The sequence below is a fragment of the Mustela lutreola genome, chromosome 12, assembly GCF_030435805.1.
Source record: "Mustela lutreola isolate mMusLut2 chromosome 12, mMusLut2.pri, whole genome shotgun sequence".
In the NCBI taxonomy this organism is placed as follows: domain Eukaryota; kingdom Metazoa; phylum Chordata; class Mammalia; order Carnivora; family Mustelidae; genus Mustela; species Mustela lutreola.
In genome coordinates, this window is record NC_081301.1 from 1,434,961 (window position 1) to 1,452,479 (window position 17,519).

At 64.4% G+C, this 17,519-nt stretch overlaps 2 protein-coding genes across 7 annotated transcripts in view; both read left to right on the plus strand.

The window, feature by feature from the left end:
* CCDC187 (coiled-coil domain containing 187) overlaps window positions 1-8,136 on the plus strand; it is a 41,453-nt gene extending 33,317 nt beyond the window's left edge. For 5 of the 6 annotated variants that reach the window (XM_059142307.1, XM_059142304.1, XM_059142301.1 and 2 more), the window contains 6 exons: window positions 172-308; window positions 2,675-2,838; window positions 3,245-3,378; window positions 3,636-3,832; window positions 4,371-4,447; window positions 4,926-8,136. In XM_059142307.1, the coding sequence (XP_058998290.1) occupies window positions 172-308; window positions 2,675-2,838; window positions 3,245-3,378; window positions 3,636-3,832; window positions 4,371-4,447; window positions 4,926-6,697 (2,481 nt within the window). In that variant the 3' untranslated portion in view covers window positions 6,698-8,136. The remainder of the gene's footprint in view (window positions 1-171; window positions 309-2,674; window positions 2,839-3,244; window positions 3,379-3,635; window positions 3,833-4,370; window positions 4,448-4,925) is intronic. The other variant, XM_059142305.1, reaches the window with a different exon arrangement.
* An 8,644-nt stretch (window positions 8,137-16,780) lies between these two features.
* QSOX2 (quiescin sulfhydryl oxidase 2) overlaps window positions 16,781-17,519 on the plus strand; it is a 30,752-nt gene continuing 30,013 nt past the window's right edge. Inside the window, exon 1 of the mRNA XM_059143020.1 lies at window positions 16,781-17,120. Coding sequence (XP_058999003.1) covers window positions 16,781-17,120 — 340 coding nt within the window. The remainder of the gene's footprint in view (window positions 17,121-17,519) is intronic.

Here is a 17,519-nt window from a genome sequence, read left to right on the forward strand (position 1 = left end):
CCGATGCAGGCTGCTGGGAGGTTAGAGCCACCTGTCTCCACCGGCGAGAGCACCAGCTTCCACGCCGCAGCCCGGACAGCCAGCGGCCTCCGCACATGCAGCCTACCCCCTGCATTGCCTGAGCAGGTGACACAAGTGTGTTTCACACTGCTTTCCGGTGCTGTTTCTCAGAGGTCTGGCCCCAAAGTCAAGACCACTCAGGTGGAGAGGCCGGCACAGGGCGATCTGTGCCCGTCAACACCACGTGGGCCTGGCGACCCCACCAGCCCCAGCCCCCGGAGAAGCTCCGAGAGCCCACGCGCCCAACAGTGAGTTGTCAGCGGCACTCCTGGTCTCCGTGCTCACCATTAAAGCCTTTCCTGTGCCGAGTGGCCCCGGTGCTCATGGCTGCTGGGTCCTGCACGTCTCAGTCCTGCTGGTGGGGAGGGGGCAGCCCTGGAGACCCCGAGGGGACCCTGCTCCAGCTGACCGGCCCATGGGGATGTGGGCAGAGGCCAGCGTGGCCCTGGGGTCCAGTGGGAGGAACACAGCAGAGGAGCACAGCGCTGGCTCACGCCTAGCTGGGCTGCTGGCTAGAGTGTGGCCCTGGGGTGCCCTCCCTTCTCTGAGCCCGGCTCCTCATCTGGGAAAGGGGACAGGGCTGCCACCATGCCTTGGCTACGTGGGGTACAGGGAGACAAAACAACTAGACAGGCTTTGCTGGGAGGCAGCAGGTGGCCCCTGTGTGCCCCCCCCCACCCCCAGCAGCCAGGAGCCTCCCTGGAGGCTGGCTCGGGGCTTTGCTACCAGCTGTGACTTTGCTACCAGCTGTGACGGCTGGGCCTTTTCTCCCAGGCCTGGCCACGTGGCTGCTGGCCTCGTTTTGCCACAACAGGGCCTCTCCTGGCCGATGAGAGGGGCGCTGCCCTGCGAGGGTCGAGGGGGAGTCCAACGACCAGAGCCCTGACCCAGAGCCCTGTGGGAGAGAGCGAGCTGCTTTTCCCATCACGACTGTCCTACATCCCTTCTCTTCTGCCTTAATCAAATGGCCCCAGGGCTGTCGGCCCACCAGCCAGACTCTAATCCCAGCAAGCTGGGGGAGAGGACACAGGAGGCAGCCCCTACCGTGGGAAGGCCTCGCCGCCCCCACCAGGAGCGGCCTTCACAGGGACCCCCGCCTGCCTGCGGGAGCACCAGCGCCTCCAGCAGCCCTCTGACCACGTGGCAGGACCCTTTGCCTGCCTCCTCCGCACAAGCGGGTCTTGGCCCACTCGACTGCCCGACCGCAAGCCCCACGTGCCTTCCCCGTGAGAGGACTTTGCAAGTAAATCTCAGCGTGGACTGATCTACCCTTCACGTTGCCTTCGATGGCCGGGCCCGGGGATCTCGGAAGACGCTTCCAGGCCCGCTATACCCTCTCGGTCCCAGGGAGCCGGGTTGGGAAGGCTGGGTGGGCGGGGCCGTGTGCAAGGCTGTGGGTCGGCCTGGGTACTGCGGGAACCAGCCGTCCTCCGAGGGGGCGAGGCCTCGCTTGATTTCTGCTGACACCAGCGAGGCACTAGTCGCCGTCGGAAAGTTAGGGAACAGAGAAGCTGTGTACACAGAAGGAAAAATCTCAAATTTCTCCTAACCACTCCCTTCCTCACTGAGAGAGACCTTTGATTTTTTGCGGGAGGTCAGGCCGTGCAGAGAACAGGAACTTCTCTCGGCTCCAGCAAGAGGAGCTCAGTGGAGCTGGGGCTGGGTGAGGGCCCAGGTGCACCCTTGAGCTAGGGCCCCAGGGGCCACTCCCTGCGCTGCTAAGCCCCACACCGCCCTTCCTACCCCCTGCCCTGGCTCCTGGCCTGAGGCCCATTCCAGATTACTTAGCCCGTCCTGTCCCCGAGGCAGTGCTGAGGGGTGGGTGATGGGCTCAGGCGCAGCCCCCTTGCTCTGTGCTTAGCGTCCTTGCTCCTGGGGCCGGGCAGGGGCCTGCGTCTGGGACACCCCAGAGGGGACAGCTGCCTCCCAGGCCTTGTCCCAGAGAAGTCAGAGCTCCAGTCCCTGAGCGGTCCCCTCCTTCAAGGCCCAAGATTACAGGCTTTAGGATGGCCCTGGGACCCCATCCCTGTTCACGCCCCCGATGTGGGTGTGACCCCACTGCGGGGAGACGCTGGGCAGGGGAGGGCAGCAAGCTGTGCCTGGTTGTAGTGTGCGCCTTGGGAGAGAGGGTGGAGAAACAAGGCAGGCGGAGCCTGAGAGAGAGGCAGCTGTGGCCCAGCCGGGCTCCCCACCAGCACTGACCTTCGCACCAGGCCCTTGCCCTCGGCCGCCTCCTTGAGGCTGCGACCATGGGGGAGGGGGCTCTTGATGTCGGTCCATGTGTCCCGAGCACGGGAGCAGGTCTGGATGTGTGGCATCTGGGCCTCCCAGAGCGCAGGGGAGCCCAGTGGCCGGTCCCTCCCATTACGCCGCAGAACCATGCCTATGCCGTTAGCCCCCAGCCACGGCCCCATCTGGGGGCAACGGCCTGGTGGGCAGGGCCCAGGCTCTGTCTTCCCTCACCCGTGTGCTGACCACTCAGCCACTGTCCACAACTGTGCCCTGGACACATGCCGTCCTGCTTGTGGAGTGTCCCAGTCAGGACTTGTCGCCTGGGGTGGGGGGCACAGCCCTGACAGGCAGTCACAGACCCTCTGCACTCACTGCCTTGTAGCCTTCCCACTGGGCAGGAGGACAGGACACACCCCGAGGCCACTTCAGCTGCGGACAGTCACCGACCGCCTCCAAGGCCTGTGTGGGGAGAGGACATGCCTGTGGCCAGTGGCTGGCCTGATGCTGGGGGCCGGCTGGTAGAGAGCCAGATCCCTGTGGACCAAGGTAACCAGATAAGGCAGCAGCGGCCGAGGACGGACAATCACTCTGTCCGGGGGCCCTGGCCACCTGGGGCAGCACCCGGCTTGTGATCAGACAGACCTGCATCCTGGCCAGCCTTGCCCGAGCTGTGCGACAGGGCTGTCCCCCACCGCTTCCTCCATGTCTAGGTGCAGGGGGCCTGCCAGCGGGAGGGTCCCCTGCACACACCTCCACCAGCATTTCCAGGCAGGGGGGTGGGTGAGGGGTGCTCCTCCCTGTCCTCAGTCTCCCCCTCTGTAGGACAGGAGGCCAGGTCAAGGGTGGGCCCATTTTCTGAGACTGTTCCACATGGCTTCAGAATTCCTGGACATTGTGCTGTCCACACCCTGCGTTCCGCGCCCATCAGTGCTCACGGTCCCTTTGTTCACAGGAGACCCCCCGCCCAAGCCCCGCACTTTGTCATCGATGGAGAGGACACAGCCTCTGAGGGAACGCCGCGGGCAGAAACTCCAGGGCCAGCGCTCCCTGGGCGGAAGGAGTCCGCGCAGCCCCCCGGAAGCCAGCGTGAGTTGAGGCTTGGCCCTGCACCCTCTGTGGGCAGAGTGGGGGCCTGGCCTTGCTTGGTCAGGCTCTACTGTGTGGCTTTGGATGGGACGGGTCACCCTGTCCACCAGATGGGGGTGTGGATGTTTGGGACCTGTTTGGCCCTTCCCAGGTGGATTCGTCCATTGAGGGGGTGTTTGGAGTCCGGGGTGGGGTATCTGGCAAGTGGGGGTCTCCAGGGCCGTCTTTAAGGGGACGGTCTTTGTTCATTACCATAGTCACAGGAATGTGCTGGAGGTTATCCACCGCTGAGGGGCCAGGACCCAGTGCCCTGGGGCGGTCTCTCTCCAACATGCTCCCAGCAGGTGGTTGAAGGCAGCATAAGCCCAGCAGAGTCAGAACCAGAGCTGGATTTTGCCGACAGCCCCAAGGAGGAGCCCCACCAGATGGAAAGCCGGGTGTCAGGGGGACAGAGGTGTGCACTTTGGAGGGCTGCCTGGGGCCGGCGGGACTCTCGGGCAGGAGTCGGGACCTGGGGCACGGAGATGCCTGTCCTCTCCTCCAGAGAACCGCATTCCCTCCGGATACCCCTCATCCTGGCCTGGGCCCCCTGGGCACCCCCAGCCCTCCCCATGCTGTCCGGAGCCTGACCCCCTCTGTGGAAACAAAGATGTCCGCTGGGGAATCAGCCCCAGGTCCGGTGGTAGGGGCGGTAGGAGGGGCCCTTCTGGGGAACACGTGCCTCTGGGCTGCTCAGATGGCAACACCCCCAGAGACCTGATGCTGCAGGCAGGGACAGGCCAGAACCCGCAAACACAGGGCCCCTTGCCCCCACCCGGGGAGTCCTGTGCCCTGGCGGTCCCTTCCTATTGGGGCAGATGCCTGGCAGGCCGGCTGTCAAGCTCACGGGGTAGTTGAAGGTCCCGCAGAGGCCCAGAGCCTTGAGGAGGAGGCTGGGGGGATGGGACCCTCTCCGGGGAGCCCCCGGGACACGCCCAAAAACGTGCCTGCAGGATGGAGACCTGTTGGCAGGAGGACCCCCACGACCCCTTCTCTCGGCCGGAAGCTGCCCCGTGGACTGCTGCTCCAGGTGACCCCCCCCCCCGCAAAAGGCCCCACTCTGCACAAGGGACAAGGAATTCCCACTTAAGGGTCATCCAAGACCAGCTTCTCAGTCAGAGTCAGGTTTCTCCCAGAGCCCCACGGGGGAGCCCTGCCCGCCCCCACCCTCCCGACATGGGCCCTTGCGGGGCAGGTGAGGGAGACCCCTGTCCAGGGTGTCTGGGCCTCAAGGAAGCCGGCCAGTGTGGGTGCAGCCTCCCCGTCTAGCACACAGCAGCTCCCAGGCCAGACCCACCCAGACGTGACTCCCTCCCCTGCGGGCGGGTGGAGAGTGGGGGCTCAGCCACGCGGGCGCTGTGGACATTTCTTCTGCCTGTCAGGGCGTTTCTGGTTTTGGGCCACTGGCTTGGGGCCTGTGGCTTGTGGGCTGCAGCCCGTCCGTGCCCGCAGGGGTGACAGAGCCTAAGGACTGTGGGCCTCACCCCCAAATGCCCCTCTCTCTGCAGCTCCTGCGCCCTCCAGCCCAGATGTGGGCAGCCCCCTGGGGCTGGGCCCCGAGTCCGAGTCTGAGTCAGCTCCCGGGACCTGTGCCGGGTCCCATGCCGCCTCCTCCCTGAGCGGGCTGTCCTGCTCTTCTCTCCAGGAGTTTCAGAAGGCGTCCGCCATGCTGGTGCAGCTTTCCGAGAGCTCTGTCTCCCTCTCGGACCGGGAAGCTGGGGACCCCATTGATGCAGACCCCGGCTGGTCTGGGGAGCTCTCACCCCAAGACTCCTGGGGGGTCCACCGGGGCGGGGAGCGGGTGGCCTGGGAGAGGCTGGAGGGCAGCAGGACCAGTCGCCAGGGCGGCTCCCCCACAGACGCAGGGGGTCCAGAGCCCAGGGGAGGACTCGTGCGCGCGGGCCGGCTGCTGCCTCTCCCGGATGCCCCTTCTGGGAGGTCAGGGTCGGAACTGTCAGAGGCATCCAGCGAGGTCTGGGATGAGGAGAACCTGCTGGGGCCAGGCCCCGGTGCTGACCCAGCCTCAGGGCACCGCTCCCCTGCGGGAGGCTCATCCCATCTGGAAGGTGGCAGGGTGCCCTGCTCTGTGTCTCCTTCCCTGGGCCTTGAGGAGGGGCAGGAAGCTTCCGGAACCAGCGGGAGCCTGATCAGTGGATTAGATACAGAAAGAGCCAAACAGGTGTCCCCGGAGGCTGCCTCCCCACCACTCCCGTCCACGGCCTCTCCCTCCAGTGACTCAGACCTGCCCCTTTCCTCTCCCTTCGGGTCCCTGGCATCAGAAGGGGTGGAGTTTGGCGAAGGAGGAGACACTGGGGCTCTTCAGGCCTCGGCTGGCTGCCCCGAGGGGTCTGGGGTCACTGACCTGAGTCTGTCCAACCACAGGAAACCTCAACAGGCCCGGTCTGAGCCTGAGGTCCCCGTGAGCCCGCAGGCTCCTCCTGGGGACCCTGGTGGTCTGGTAGCCCGGACTCCCGAGGGCTGGGCACCTGGATGTGGGGGGAGGGGACACTCCCCTGCCCCGGAGGAAGCCCGGCCCACCCTGGCCAGCGGGGTCTTGCGCGAGATCCTGTCCCCCGTGGACGACGTGCTGTCCTATGGCAGTGCTGACCTTCCGTCCTCCACCCACAGGGACGCCAGCCTCCCTCCTTGGCCACCCACCCTCCCAGCAGAGCGCGAGGGCGCCAGCCTGCCCTCGGGAGACTTCCCTCCCCCACCGGAAGACGCCATGTCTGCTGGGGGCTCGCCGGGCCTCCCCGGGGACGATGCCTCCATCAGAACTGGGGAGTTGCCCTCCTTGTCTGAGGAGGTCCTGCCTGAGCCACTGTCCCCGGGGCCCCAAGAGTCAGGGCTCTGCCTGGGGGCGGGCAGACAGGGTGGAAGCCTTGGGAAAAAATGGGGCGGATCGTGTTCTGATGGGGGAGCTGAGGCTGTGGACAGCCAGTGGTCTGAGCCAGCTTGCTGCCTAGGGTCCCCCTTGTGTGGGGGGGACGGTGGTGCCGTGGTGGGGCTCCCAAGGCTGCCAGCGCAGTCCCCAACCCCATCCAGAGTGGCCTTCATGGCCGCGGAGGGTCTGCCCATGTTGTTGGCAGCTGGAGGTACGGGGCCGTCTGGCACCGGGCAGGGCGACCTGGATCCTGCTTTGGGCGTGGGCTCCCACGCAGATGTACCTGGTGGGGAGAGAGCCGAGGTGGTGGACTTGGTGTCCAGCCAGCTCACCAGAAGGATCCTGTGCGACACGCTTGCTGTGCTCTCAGAGTTGGCCCAGCCGGCCGCCCACTGATGGAGAAGCAGCTGTGTCCCCACGGCTGACCCGGCACGTCCCCAAGACTGATGAGACTCCTGAGGAGACAGGGCAGGGCCCACGGTGACACACAGACACCTGTGACATTGCTGTGTCACTGTGCCCACGTGTGCCTGTGTGTGGGGGAGGCTCCGGAAGTCTGGACCACCGAGGCCAGAGCCGCCGCTCAGAATAGCCACCTGCCGCCGGCCGTGCAGGTGGTCCTCTGACACTAGGTGGGGGACCGGGCACTGCTGTGACATCCCGTGCAGTGGGCTCTGTTCTTCCGGGCTTTGGGTCCACGGCTTCCATCAGGCCCCCAAAAGGGTCCCTGCTGCATAGTTCAAGAGGCGGGAAGCTGAAAGGTTGTGCGGGGCGTGTCCGAAGGCTGGCTGGCCCAGGACAGATGCGGAAGTCACGGATTCAAGAGAGAACATTCTGGAGGAGCCAGGAAGGGGAGCAGCTCGAGGCTGAACCAGGCACCAGCCCACAGAGACCGCCCGCCAGCACAGAGAGCCTGCCACAAAGGCCATGGGAGAGAGCACCGTTCTGGGGATGTGGGAAGCCTGGGTGGAGGTGGGCAGGGGGCACATCTGTGCGGGCTCACACCCCCAGCTCTGTGGTCCTGGGAGGCCCAGACCTGCATGTGGGCCAACCCAGCTGTGTGGATTAGAGAAGTAGCCCACTCAAGGGCCAAAGGTCACTGGCCAAGGTTTGGCCTGTCCTCTGGGGGTAGGTGGGCCCAGGGCGCTCAGGACACCTTCTGGAAGACACAAGAGCCCGTTCCCTGGTGGCCGTCCACCATGGAATGAGCCCTCGGGGACACCGGCAGTCTTCAGGATAAGGGCGGGGTGCTGACCCCTCAGGCCTTGGCTCCTTCCATCCAGGGCCTCACACCTCCCAGCTTTCGGAGAGGGATTCATCCCCTCGACAGCACTTATGGACCCCTGGGAAGACCCAGACCTTCGTGACTTGTAGCTTAGGTGGGACACGTCTCCATGCCTGGCAGAGCCCCGAGGTCGGCCTGTGCCCTCCACCTTCTGGCTCTGGCAAGCTGCCTCCTCCAGGCAGCCCTCCACCAGGCCCCAGCTCAGGGGCAGCCGCGTGTCTGGGCCGGCTGCTGGCCAGACCCACCTTTGTCACAGGCTGGCTCGGGGCTCGGGGAGGCACAGCTAAGACACCTCACGCGCTCCTGCTTTCGCTGGGGAGAGGCTTGGACCGGGAGTGGGGGTGTTTGCGCTCTGTAGACACATTTCCAAATAGCTTCTGAGCGACAGCTTTTTTATTGATTTCCTTCTAGTTTTCTGAACAAATCAGTCTGTAATTTTTTATTTTTCTCTATTTATTGCTGACCCTTTTGGATTTACGAGGCTGAGAGAGGAATTATGTATCTCACACACAGGTTTGGCCACCATGGTAATAAATCTCCTGCGTCACAACCCTGCAGATTTGCCCCCTTCCTGGCGGCCGTGGGTGGGGTGGCTGCGCTCCCAGCCGGACCCTCCTGAGCGACCTTCCCCGGTGCCGGCGGCCCCGCACCCACGACGGCCCTGCGCTCTGTGGGAACTTTGTCCAGCTCAGCCCCGGGGAAGGTATCTGATGCCCTCAGTCTCCCCCGGCCCAGCGAATGCAGAGCACGGCTCTGGCGCTCGAGTCCATGGAGCCGGCAAAATTCTGCACCGAGACTGTGGCCGCCAGGGCCTCACGCCTTGACTCCAATCCCTGACCATCTCTTGGGCCGATAAATCCTGATACCGGCCTCCAGAGAAGTCATTTTCTTTCATAGAAAACGATGATTTCTCAGTTAAAGCCCACATTTAATTTTCCAGTGATCTGTCTCTTTCAGCTGTCCTGCTTCGCCGTCCCCTTCTGCATAAAATGCCCCCGGAGGCGCCTTCAGCGCTTTAAACCCCAAATCACCAGACCAGCTTTACAGGGCCTTTTGATCCCTTACCCGGAGTGGCCGACACAGCCGTTCCTATAAAACACAGCTGGGAGGGGCGCCTGGGTGGCTCAGTGAGTTGAGGCCTCTGCCTTCGGCTCAGGTCATGCATGATTCCAGGGTCCTGGAATCGAGTCCCACATCGGGCTCTCTGCTCAGCGGGGAGCCTGCTTCCCCCTCTCTCTGCCTACTTGTGATCTCTGTCTGTCAAATAAATAAAATCTTAAAAAAACAAAAAATACCACCGAAGGCCAGGGGGGCAGGTATGGGGCAGCAGCAGGTATGCGCCCCAGGGGAACACAGCATTGCCCATCTGGATGGTGCCATCCTGTACCCAGGGCACGTAGCCCCCCAGGGTCTGCCTGGGCCATGTTCTCCAACTGTCGGCTGAGTGCCTGAGCAAATCCAGCTGAGATCAGACCTGTCCGTGCCCAGTCCCCAGGCAGCCCCCGGGCCCCAGAAGGTGGTCTGTGAGCCCCCACAGCCCACCCTCTGCCAGGCACGGACGCCAAGCTGCTCCCCACCGTTTGTCCCCCAGCACAGGCCCTCCCGTGTCCCCGTGAGCACAGCTGGGAGCAGGTGGGAGAGTTTGCAAAATGCCGACAGGTTTGGGACACAAGGACAGGATCGTGGGCACACGTGCAGCTCCCCTGCACCCGTGGCCCGCCGGGCCGCATCCACCCAGGCCTTAAGATGACCCAGCAGGGCTGCTGTGACGTTCAGAGCCCATCCCAGATGCTGCTCTCCAACTCTTCCTGGGGGTGTGACAGGAACCCTGTCCCCACACGTCCACGGTCCGGGCCCTCCTCAAGGTGTCCTTATGAGGACACACAGGACTGAAACCACCACCACCACCACCCCCCTCCAGGCTCCGTTCCTGGCATGTGGCAGTGGTCTGGAATAATCGTCCTTCTAGAAGGTTTCTGAGGAATGGACGGTGTTCCCGAGCAGCTCCGTGGGGACACCAAACACCAGCTGGAGGGCAGGGCCCGCTCCAGAGCCCGGGCTGCAGCTGGATCCCTCCCTCGGTCCCATGCAGAGTCTGCCCTGTCTGTGGGGCACAGAAAAGGCTCAGCGGCTCTGCCCTCCGGGGCTCATGCCCAGCCAGCTGCAGAGGCTGGCGTGGCTCAGCTCCGGGAGCAGGGAAGGAGCTGCGCCTTTGCCGGCCCCTCCTGAGCCTCAGGGTGCCCAGGTTGGAGACCGCACCATCGAATTTGTGCCATGTACGCTGAACTACAGTACCTGGGCCCCTGAGCCTCAGTTTCCCCCTCTGTAAACAGGAACACCATCCCTCACCGTATCCACTCCACAGTGCGGGCATCCCCACCGTCGGATGCCTGTGGTCGCAGCGCATCGTCCTGTCGGAGGGTTGGACAATCACCCTGGGCTGCGCATGTTCCTTCCTTAGCAGCACAGTCGCTGGGGCCCGCGCTCCTGCGGAGGGCAGCTCCTCTCTCCGGGCAGGGCGGTGCCAGGGTGGGGGCGTGGGGCTTGGAGCAGGGCCTGGAAAGCCAACAGGAGCAGCAATGCTGCCGGTTTCTCGGATTCTAAGATACACCCCCCACACCTCGTTTCGATGCTTCTGAGCTTGGCTGCACTCCACACTCAACGTGTGCGTTTCCGGGTACAGCGTCTCCGTGCTGGGCGAAGCCGGGTGCCACAGCTGGCTCGATGTCACCCAGCCCGTTTGGGGTGAAGTGTCACCCGCCCATGCGGACTGGCCACCAGCGGGGTTCACGAGGTCAGTGGCACGAGCCTGCCTTGTCCCCACGTGGCGGGTCACCCCCTGCCCCCTGCCTGATGAGACCTGAGAGAAATGGATCCCCACAGCAGGAAGGGGGGTTTGGCCAGTGCTCTCTGGGACTGGGGCTGGCGGAGTGGGTGCTGGCCGCCTGCCAGCCAAGGAGGAAACAGGAGAACCCCCAAGGCTGTTCGGTGGGGCAGCACGTACCCCACCGCCCCAGGGTGCTGCCCTAGAGCACCCCGTTCTGGCTCCCTTGCCACCTGGATGGGGACACGCAGGCCCCAGGGTAGAGTGGTGACAGGGGTATTTGCACCTGCGGAAGAGAGGAGCACCGTCTCTCCAGGCGGCTCTTGGTGTCTCCCCAGAATTCCTATGTTGAACATTAACCCCCAGTGTGCTGGTGCTGGGAAGCAGCTTCGGGAGGTGGTGGGAGTTTGATGGGGCCATGCAGCCGGGGCCCTGTGAGAAGAGGCCCCAGAGAGCGGCTCTCGCTCCGTTCACAGGGGCACCCAGAGCAAAGGCCCCAGGCGGACGCGGCAGGGAAGCAGCTAGCAGTTCGCAAACCCAGGAGTGGGGCTCACGGGAAGCTGACCCGCGGACCCCTATCTGGAACGTCCAGCCTCCTGAACTGTGGGAAATGAATGTCTGTCGTTCAGGAAATGCCCGGTCTGAGCGGGTCAAGACAGCATCCTAGGTCAAATTCCTCCTGGGAGTGGGGTGCAGGCGTGCATGGCGGCCTGCAGGAGCCCGGCCAGCCTGCCTTTGCCAGCCCGGTGACCAGCCTGCTGGTCTGTTTGCGCCTCTGTCGTCTTGTGGCTTCGTGGCCGTGCCTCGCAGGTGGAGGTCTAACTGGTCGTAGGTGGCGGGGGCAGAGGCGGGGGCATGGGGGCCCAGAGGAGGCTGAGCTCCACCTCGAGGGCAGCAGGGGCTCCCATGGGCCCCAACAGAGGAGGAGGGGCCCATGGAAGCACAAGAGGCAGACAGGGGCTCCCTTAGGACGCCGGTGCAGCCCCCTCTGTGGAGAGGGGCTGAGCTGGGGGGATTGAGGGGTGTAGGGACTGGGTGCCTCAGTGGCTGGCTTTCACCTTCTTTCCCTCTCTGGGTTCCACTAAGCCTACCCTGGCTCTCCCCACCCTGTTCCCTGCTGGGCAGGGCTCTCCCTCCTGCCTGCAGCCCTCCTACCCGCTCCCAAATCTCCACTCCCCTTCCCAGAAGGTCTCCTGGGAAGAGCCATCGATCAAGTCCTCATGGATCGCTCCTTCTCTCCTTCGGCCTCTCCATAAACCGTCCCCTCTGTCCTCCTGGCCTGCTGTGGTGACCTGCACCAGCCCTACCTACCCTCGGAGCCCCACACCCCCAGAGCCCGCCAGTGGCCTGGCACCTCCCTCAGATGTGGAACCAAGCTCGGGCTTCCATCTCACCCCGACTCCACCCCCCGTGTTCTTCGCCAGTCCGCGGCTCAGTCCACAGCTGTCTCTTCCCTCCAGGAGGACACGACCTCTCTGTCTACATCTGGGTTTGAGTCACCATGTGTCTTACCTTCAAGATGTTCCCAAAGTCCGACCCCATCACTGGCACTGCCATGCGCCACCATGAGTCCCACCATCCCTTGGGGGGCTGTGATGGCCTCCTGCTTCCCCTCGCCTCTCCTATATGGCAGCCAGAAGAGCAGACCCTCATCCCTACTCAAAATCCTCTGATGGCCACACGACTTTCAGAGCTGGGGCCCTTGTCTACAGTCCAGCTAGTAAGGGCCCACCCAGAGCTCCTCTCCGCTGGCTCTCTGGTTCCCTCCCTTCCCTGGCTCACTCTGCTCCAGCTGTTCTTCCAACATGCGGTCCTTCTACCTCAGGGCCTTTGCACATGCCCTCCCTCTGCCTGGGCTGCAGAAGAGCCAAGAGGCCTGAAGCATAAGACTCTGACCAGGCCAGTGGCTGCCGCTGACTCACGTCTGCTCTGTGATCCACTTCCTCTTTTCTCTGTTTCAGTCCCACAGTCCAGAGAAAATGTGGATGTGCATAACAGTTACAAATAACAATTAAAAACCAGGTCTCCTGTTGGAGTAAGCAAAAAGGCATAGTGATAGGACTTGAGGAGTCAATAGGTCATCAGGGAGCTGGCGTGAGCAAGGTCGTACCAAGCATCTGCGGGTCAGGCTCTATATGCTGAAAACTGGACAAGCAGCCACTGAGCGAAGAACCCATAAAGTGACCTAAAGCAGACACAGAACGTTGAAAATACAGTGTGGAAGGCTGAGCCGCCGGCCCGGATCCCGGGAAGCGAGGACCAAGCGCCATGCCCGCCAGGTCCTGGACGCCACAGCCTCAGACAGAAAAGTCTCTAAATGGAAAACGGTCAGCAGTGGTCCCTGCCCAGAGAAGACTCCTAAGGCAGCTGGACCAGACCCTATAAGGCTGCGCTGCCCCCAGCCCCTTCCCTCCCATGTAGGAGTCCTTTCTGCTCCGTGAAGCTGCCGCCCCGTCTGGGTCTCTCCTTCCCCCAGTGCGCTCGGACACGGATGCGGGGGATGCCCACTCGGCGCTAGGGACTCCTCTGGGGGCTCATCAGGGGTGTCGGGGAGGCTGAGCAGTACTGCGACAAATGCACTTTCTCTTTTCTTCTCCTTTCCTTTCTCGGGCCATCTCTGCCCTACAAACGTTGCTGTGGCGCGCAGGAGCACCACGGGAATCCGTCAGCCCGCGCGTGCCCGCCGTTCTGAAGCCTCGGGGGTCGGGCTTGGTGCACCCGGACTGTGCAAATCGTCCTGTTCCCGGAGCAGGAACTGTTGGCTCTGTCCAGGGTCAGGGGCTCGGAGGCTGTTTGATGGGAAGGGGCGCCCCCTCTCGGCACCTGAGGGTCCCCGGCCAAGGCTGCTCATGGTTGGCTTCCGAAGTAGAAGGGACAGGGACACGGTGACCCGACGGGCGACCCAACCCAGCGGACCGTTGGCGGCAGTCCCGGGTGAGCAGCGTGCCGAGTGGAGCCATCTCCTCTCCCCGACCCCGCTTTCCCCTGGATCCCTTTGACCCCGAGTTTTCCCCTGAGATCTGCACCAGGTGATAGGCGGGGGCTTCTCTGGGGCCACAGACGACACCTGTGGCTCTTCAGGCCCACGGTCCCGCCTCCGGTCACCAGCGGGCAAAGGCTGGTCACAGCCCTGCTGCAGGAGGCCTTTTGCTCCTGTAATTAGCGTGGGTGAGTCTCTGGGTAGCTGAGAGGAGATGTGAATGGGGCGAAGGGGGGATCCCCGATTTGCCTTCCCTGGGAAAGCCTGGTTGCTGCAGAGGGAGGTCCCAGATCGGAGCACATAGCCCAGGCTCTCATCTGGAGCTCTGAGTCAGGACAGAACCCCATCTGCCTGCCGAGGCCGTGGTTGGCCTCTCCTTCTGGGGAGCCCCGCAGGCTGTGCCCCTGAGGACCTGGTGGGGACAGGCCAACCGCACACAGGCCGGCTCTAGCGCTGAAACAGGAGAAGGAGGGCACGGGGGACCAAGGGCTCAGGGGCACCGAGCGGCCACAACCCCGACAGGCCTCACCCCTGCCCCTAGCCGCAGAGGTAGGAGGAGACATCCTGTTCAGGCCGTACTCAAGACGCAGAGAATCACAGGGACACTCAGAAAGTCCTTATTCTGTAGGTGGGGAACATGCCCTCCACAGTTCACTCTCCCCCGGAGGGCATCGTCACAACCGACCCTCAGAAAGAAGCATCTGACAGCCTTCCGCCCCTGTGCTGGCCCGAGGACCAGCCGGAAGGTGGAGGGAACCGGCCTCCGGGGGAAGTAGGAACCGACAGCATTCTGCACTCACACCTGTTCTGTAAAAACAAACAAACAAGGCAAATGGTCTGGAGGTTCCTATTTATGTGGGGGCTCTCTTCGCCCTTCGGGGTAGCCCTGGCTTGGACAGGACATGTGTGAAGGACCCAGCCTTTCAGGCCGTGTGCAACAGATCGGAACAAGGCGGGGACAGAAAAAGAAGTCAGATCTTGACCAAAGCAGACGGCAGCTGCTCCACCAAAGCACCCTCCCCCCATACAGACTGGAGCCTGAGCGCCCAGTCATTCCTTTCTCCTCCCACTGCAGGAACAAGCGCCGGACGAGGGAGGGACCCCTGGGCCGGTCCCCCACCCGCTGTTGCTCCAGGACTTGAAGCAAACAAAAAAGGCCACAAGAAAAGGCTCGGCTGATCTTGCTGACTCTCAAGGTCCCTGGAGAAGCCAGTCAGGTCTTCCATCTTCCCGGCAGAGACAGTATGTTCCTCCCGAATTGGACCCTCTCTGCCTCTGAAAAGGATCACCCGTGTGGGCAGACCGGACTTACGGAGATGAGCCATGGACAACGGGAAACCCCGGCCCTCCTCGACACCTCCGGCCTCCGTCTGAGCCCCCCTCAGATGGCCCAAGAGCAGGGGCGCCAGGCTCCACATAAGGCTCCACCCTTCTACGTCCCATTGGGAACCAGGCTGTCCCGATCTGGAAGGGAGACGGAGGACCAGACGTGCCCCCGATGCGTCGCTGAGCGTCTCAAACACACTTGCCATAGGCCTCTTTTTAGAAAAGTTCTGAGAGGCCCTGAGAAAAGTATTAAATTTAACAATTCGGATCCTGATAATTACTAGGGACGGCTTATTCTTAAGGACACATTTGTCACCCATCTACATATATGCATTTTTTATTTACTTGAGAGAGATCGAGAGAGAAAGAGACCAAGAGAGAGGTGGAAGCAGGCTCTCCGCTGAGCGGGGAGCCCTATGCAGGGCTTGATCTCAGGATCCCAGGATGGTGACCTGAGCTGAAGGCAGATGTTTAACCACTGAGCCCCCCAGGCGTCCCCTGCTCAGGCGACCTCTGACATTAGGAAAAAGTTACCAATATCTCCTCCCGGACTCGAGGACAGCCTCCTGAGGACGGCTACCGCCATCTTCCACACTAGGTGAGGCACCTCGGGGAGCTCCCCCAGGAGACACAACTTGCATGGCCTGCTCTGCTGCCCACGTCCTGTTAAGGGTCAGGAATACTCCTCCTCCATAGGAGATGAACTTCTAACAGATCTGAAGCTCCTTTTCAGGAAAAATGCAGCCCTTTCCTCGGTGCCAGAAAAGTAATGACTATTAGTCTTTCTTGGTCATTCACAGCTTTAGGTGCTGTCTTGCTTCTCTTTTGCCGTGGGATGACACGCAGCGCCTCCCTGGAGTGGGGAACCTGTCAGAGGCCCTGGTTATGCTGCTCCTGCATTTCCTATATGGACTTATTTATTTGAAGTGGGTGGGCACCAGCTGGGGGAAGGGCAGAGGGAGAGAGTATCTCAAGCAGACTCCCGAACTCTGGAGCCCACCACCCTGAGATCACGACCTGAGCCAAACCGAGAGTCGGACCCCGACTGACTGAGCCACACACACACACAACCCCCCTGCGCTCCCGCTCCTTTCTTCTCATAGCATCAGCCCTGTGGGCTACCTTGGCCTTGGGCCCACCGAACCCATCTGTCTGTCGGGCACCCCCCAGCACCTGTATTTGGGAGCAGAAGGGCAGCCTTAAGCCCGTTAAGTGTGTGGTGGTGCGCAGCTCACACCCGTCCATGCTCCGCACCGCTGGCCCATGCGCGCCGTCCCCGCCAGGCACCTGCAGGCTGACTGGCCACCTCAACGGAGTGGGCCAGGGCACAGGCCAACCTGTCATTCCACCGGAGGGCCCATGCCCGCCGCTGCAGACTTGAGCGACTATTCCAGGCTCTCCAGGTCTGCGGCGGGGATCCCCTCATGCAGGGAACCCTGTCCTTGGGTCAACGTGTGGCTCTTGACAGCAAGGCCCCCGGCTGCCTCCAAGCTCACGGCTCCCCGGAACCAAGGGGGAGCCCTCGGGTCACCACGGAAGCATGGCGCATCGGGGCACAGCGGGGCACATCGGGGCAGACACTCGGGCCGGCGTTCCTCGGGCCGCGGGGACACAGAGCGCTGAGCCGCGGGTCCCGGGAAGCGAGGACCGGGCGCCTTGGCCCTACACAGGGAGGTCCCCAGGCCGGCCGGGGGGAGCGGTCGGCGGGCAGCGGTCCTGCCCCGGGCCCGCGGCTCCCCTCCCGCAGCGCGCGCGGACCGGCGTTGGGGACGCGGCCCCCCGGCGCGGCCCAGACCGAGATGCCCCGGAAGCCAAGCTCAGGGCAGCGGACGCCCACGTCCAGGCGGGGCCCGTCGGGAGCGAGTTTCCGGCCAGACGACGGTGCGGCGACGCCCGCACGTCGGACACGGGACCTTCTCGGTCGCTGAACCCGGGGACCCTGCAGGGGGCGGGGCCGGGCGCTCGGGGGCGGGGCCGGGCGCTCGGGGGCGGGGCCGGGCGCGCGCGGCGCACGTGACGCCGGTTGCCAGGGTGAAAGGTCAGGCGCGCCGCGGCACTCCCAACATGGCGGCGGCCGAGGCGGCGGCGGCGGCGGCGGCGGCGGGAGCGGCGGGAGCGGCCCGCAGCCTGGGAGCCCCGGCCCCGGCGGCGGCGGCGGCCCGAGCCCGGCGGCTGCCCCCGCTGCTCGTGCTGCTGGCGGCGGCGGCGGCGGGGCCGGGGGCGGGCGGCGCGGCGCGGCTGTACCGCGCGGGCGAGGACGCCGTGTGGGTGCTGGACAGCGGCAGCGTGCGCGGGGCCACGGCCAACAGCTCGGCCGCGTGGCTCGTGCAGTTCTACTCCTCGTGGTGCGGCCACTGCATCGGCTACGCGCCCACCTGGCGGGCCCTGGCCGGGGACGTGCGAGGTGAGGCGCGCCCGCGCGCGACCCCGACGGCCCGGGCCGCAGCCGCCGCCCGCGGGGGGAGCCGGGCCGGCCGGCGGGGCGGGAGGCGGCGCCCCCAGGGCTCGAGGTCCCCGCCGCGCTCCCGAGCCCCTGCCCGTGAACCCTCTCCGCCGGCGGCGCGTACGGCGGGAGCTCGGGCCGGGCCGGGGCCGGCGGCTCAGCCCCCCCCCCCCCGGATGCGCCGGACGCCTGCGGGGGCCCCGGACCGCACGGTGTCGCCGCCCGCCGGGGGCCGGGCCCGGGTCTCCTCGCCGGCCCCGCACGGCCCGGCTGGCAGAGCGTGCGGTGGGGCTCCCCGGCCCGGAGTCGGAGCTGCCCTCGCACGGGGCGGGCCGGCCGCGGTCCAGCCGGCGCTCGCGA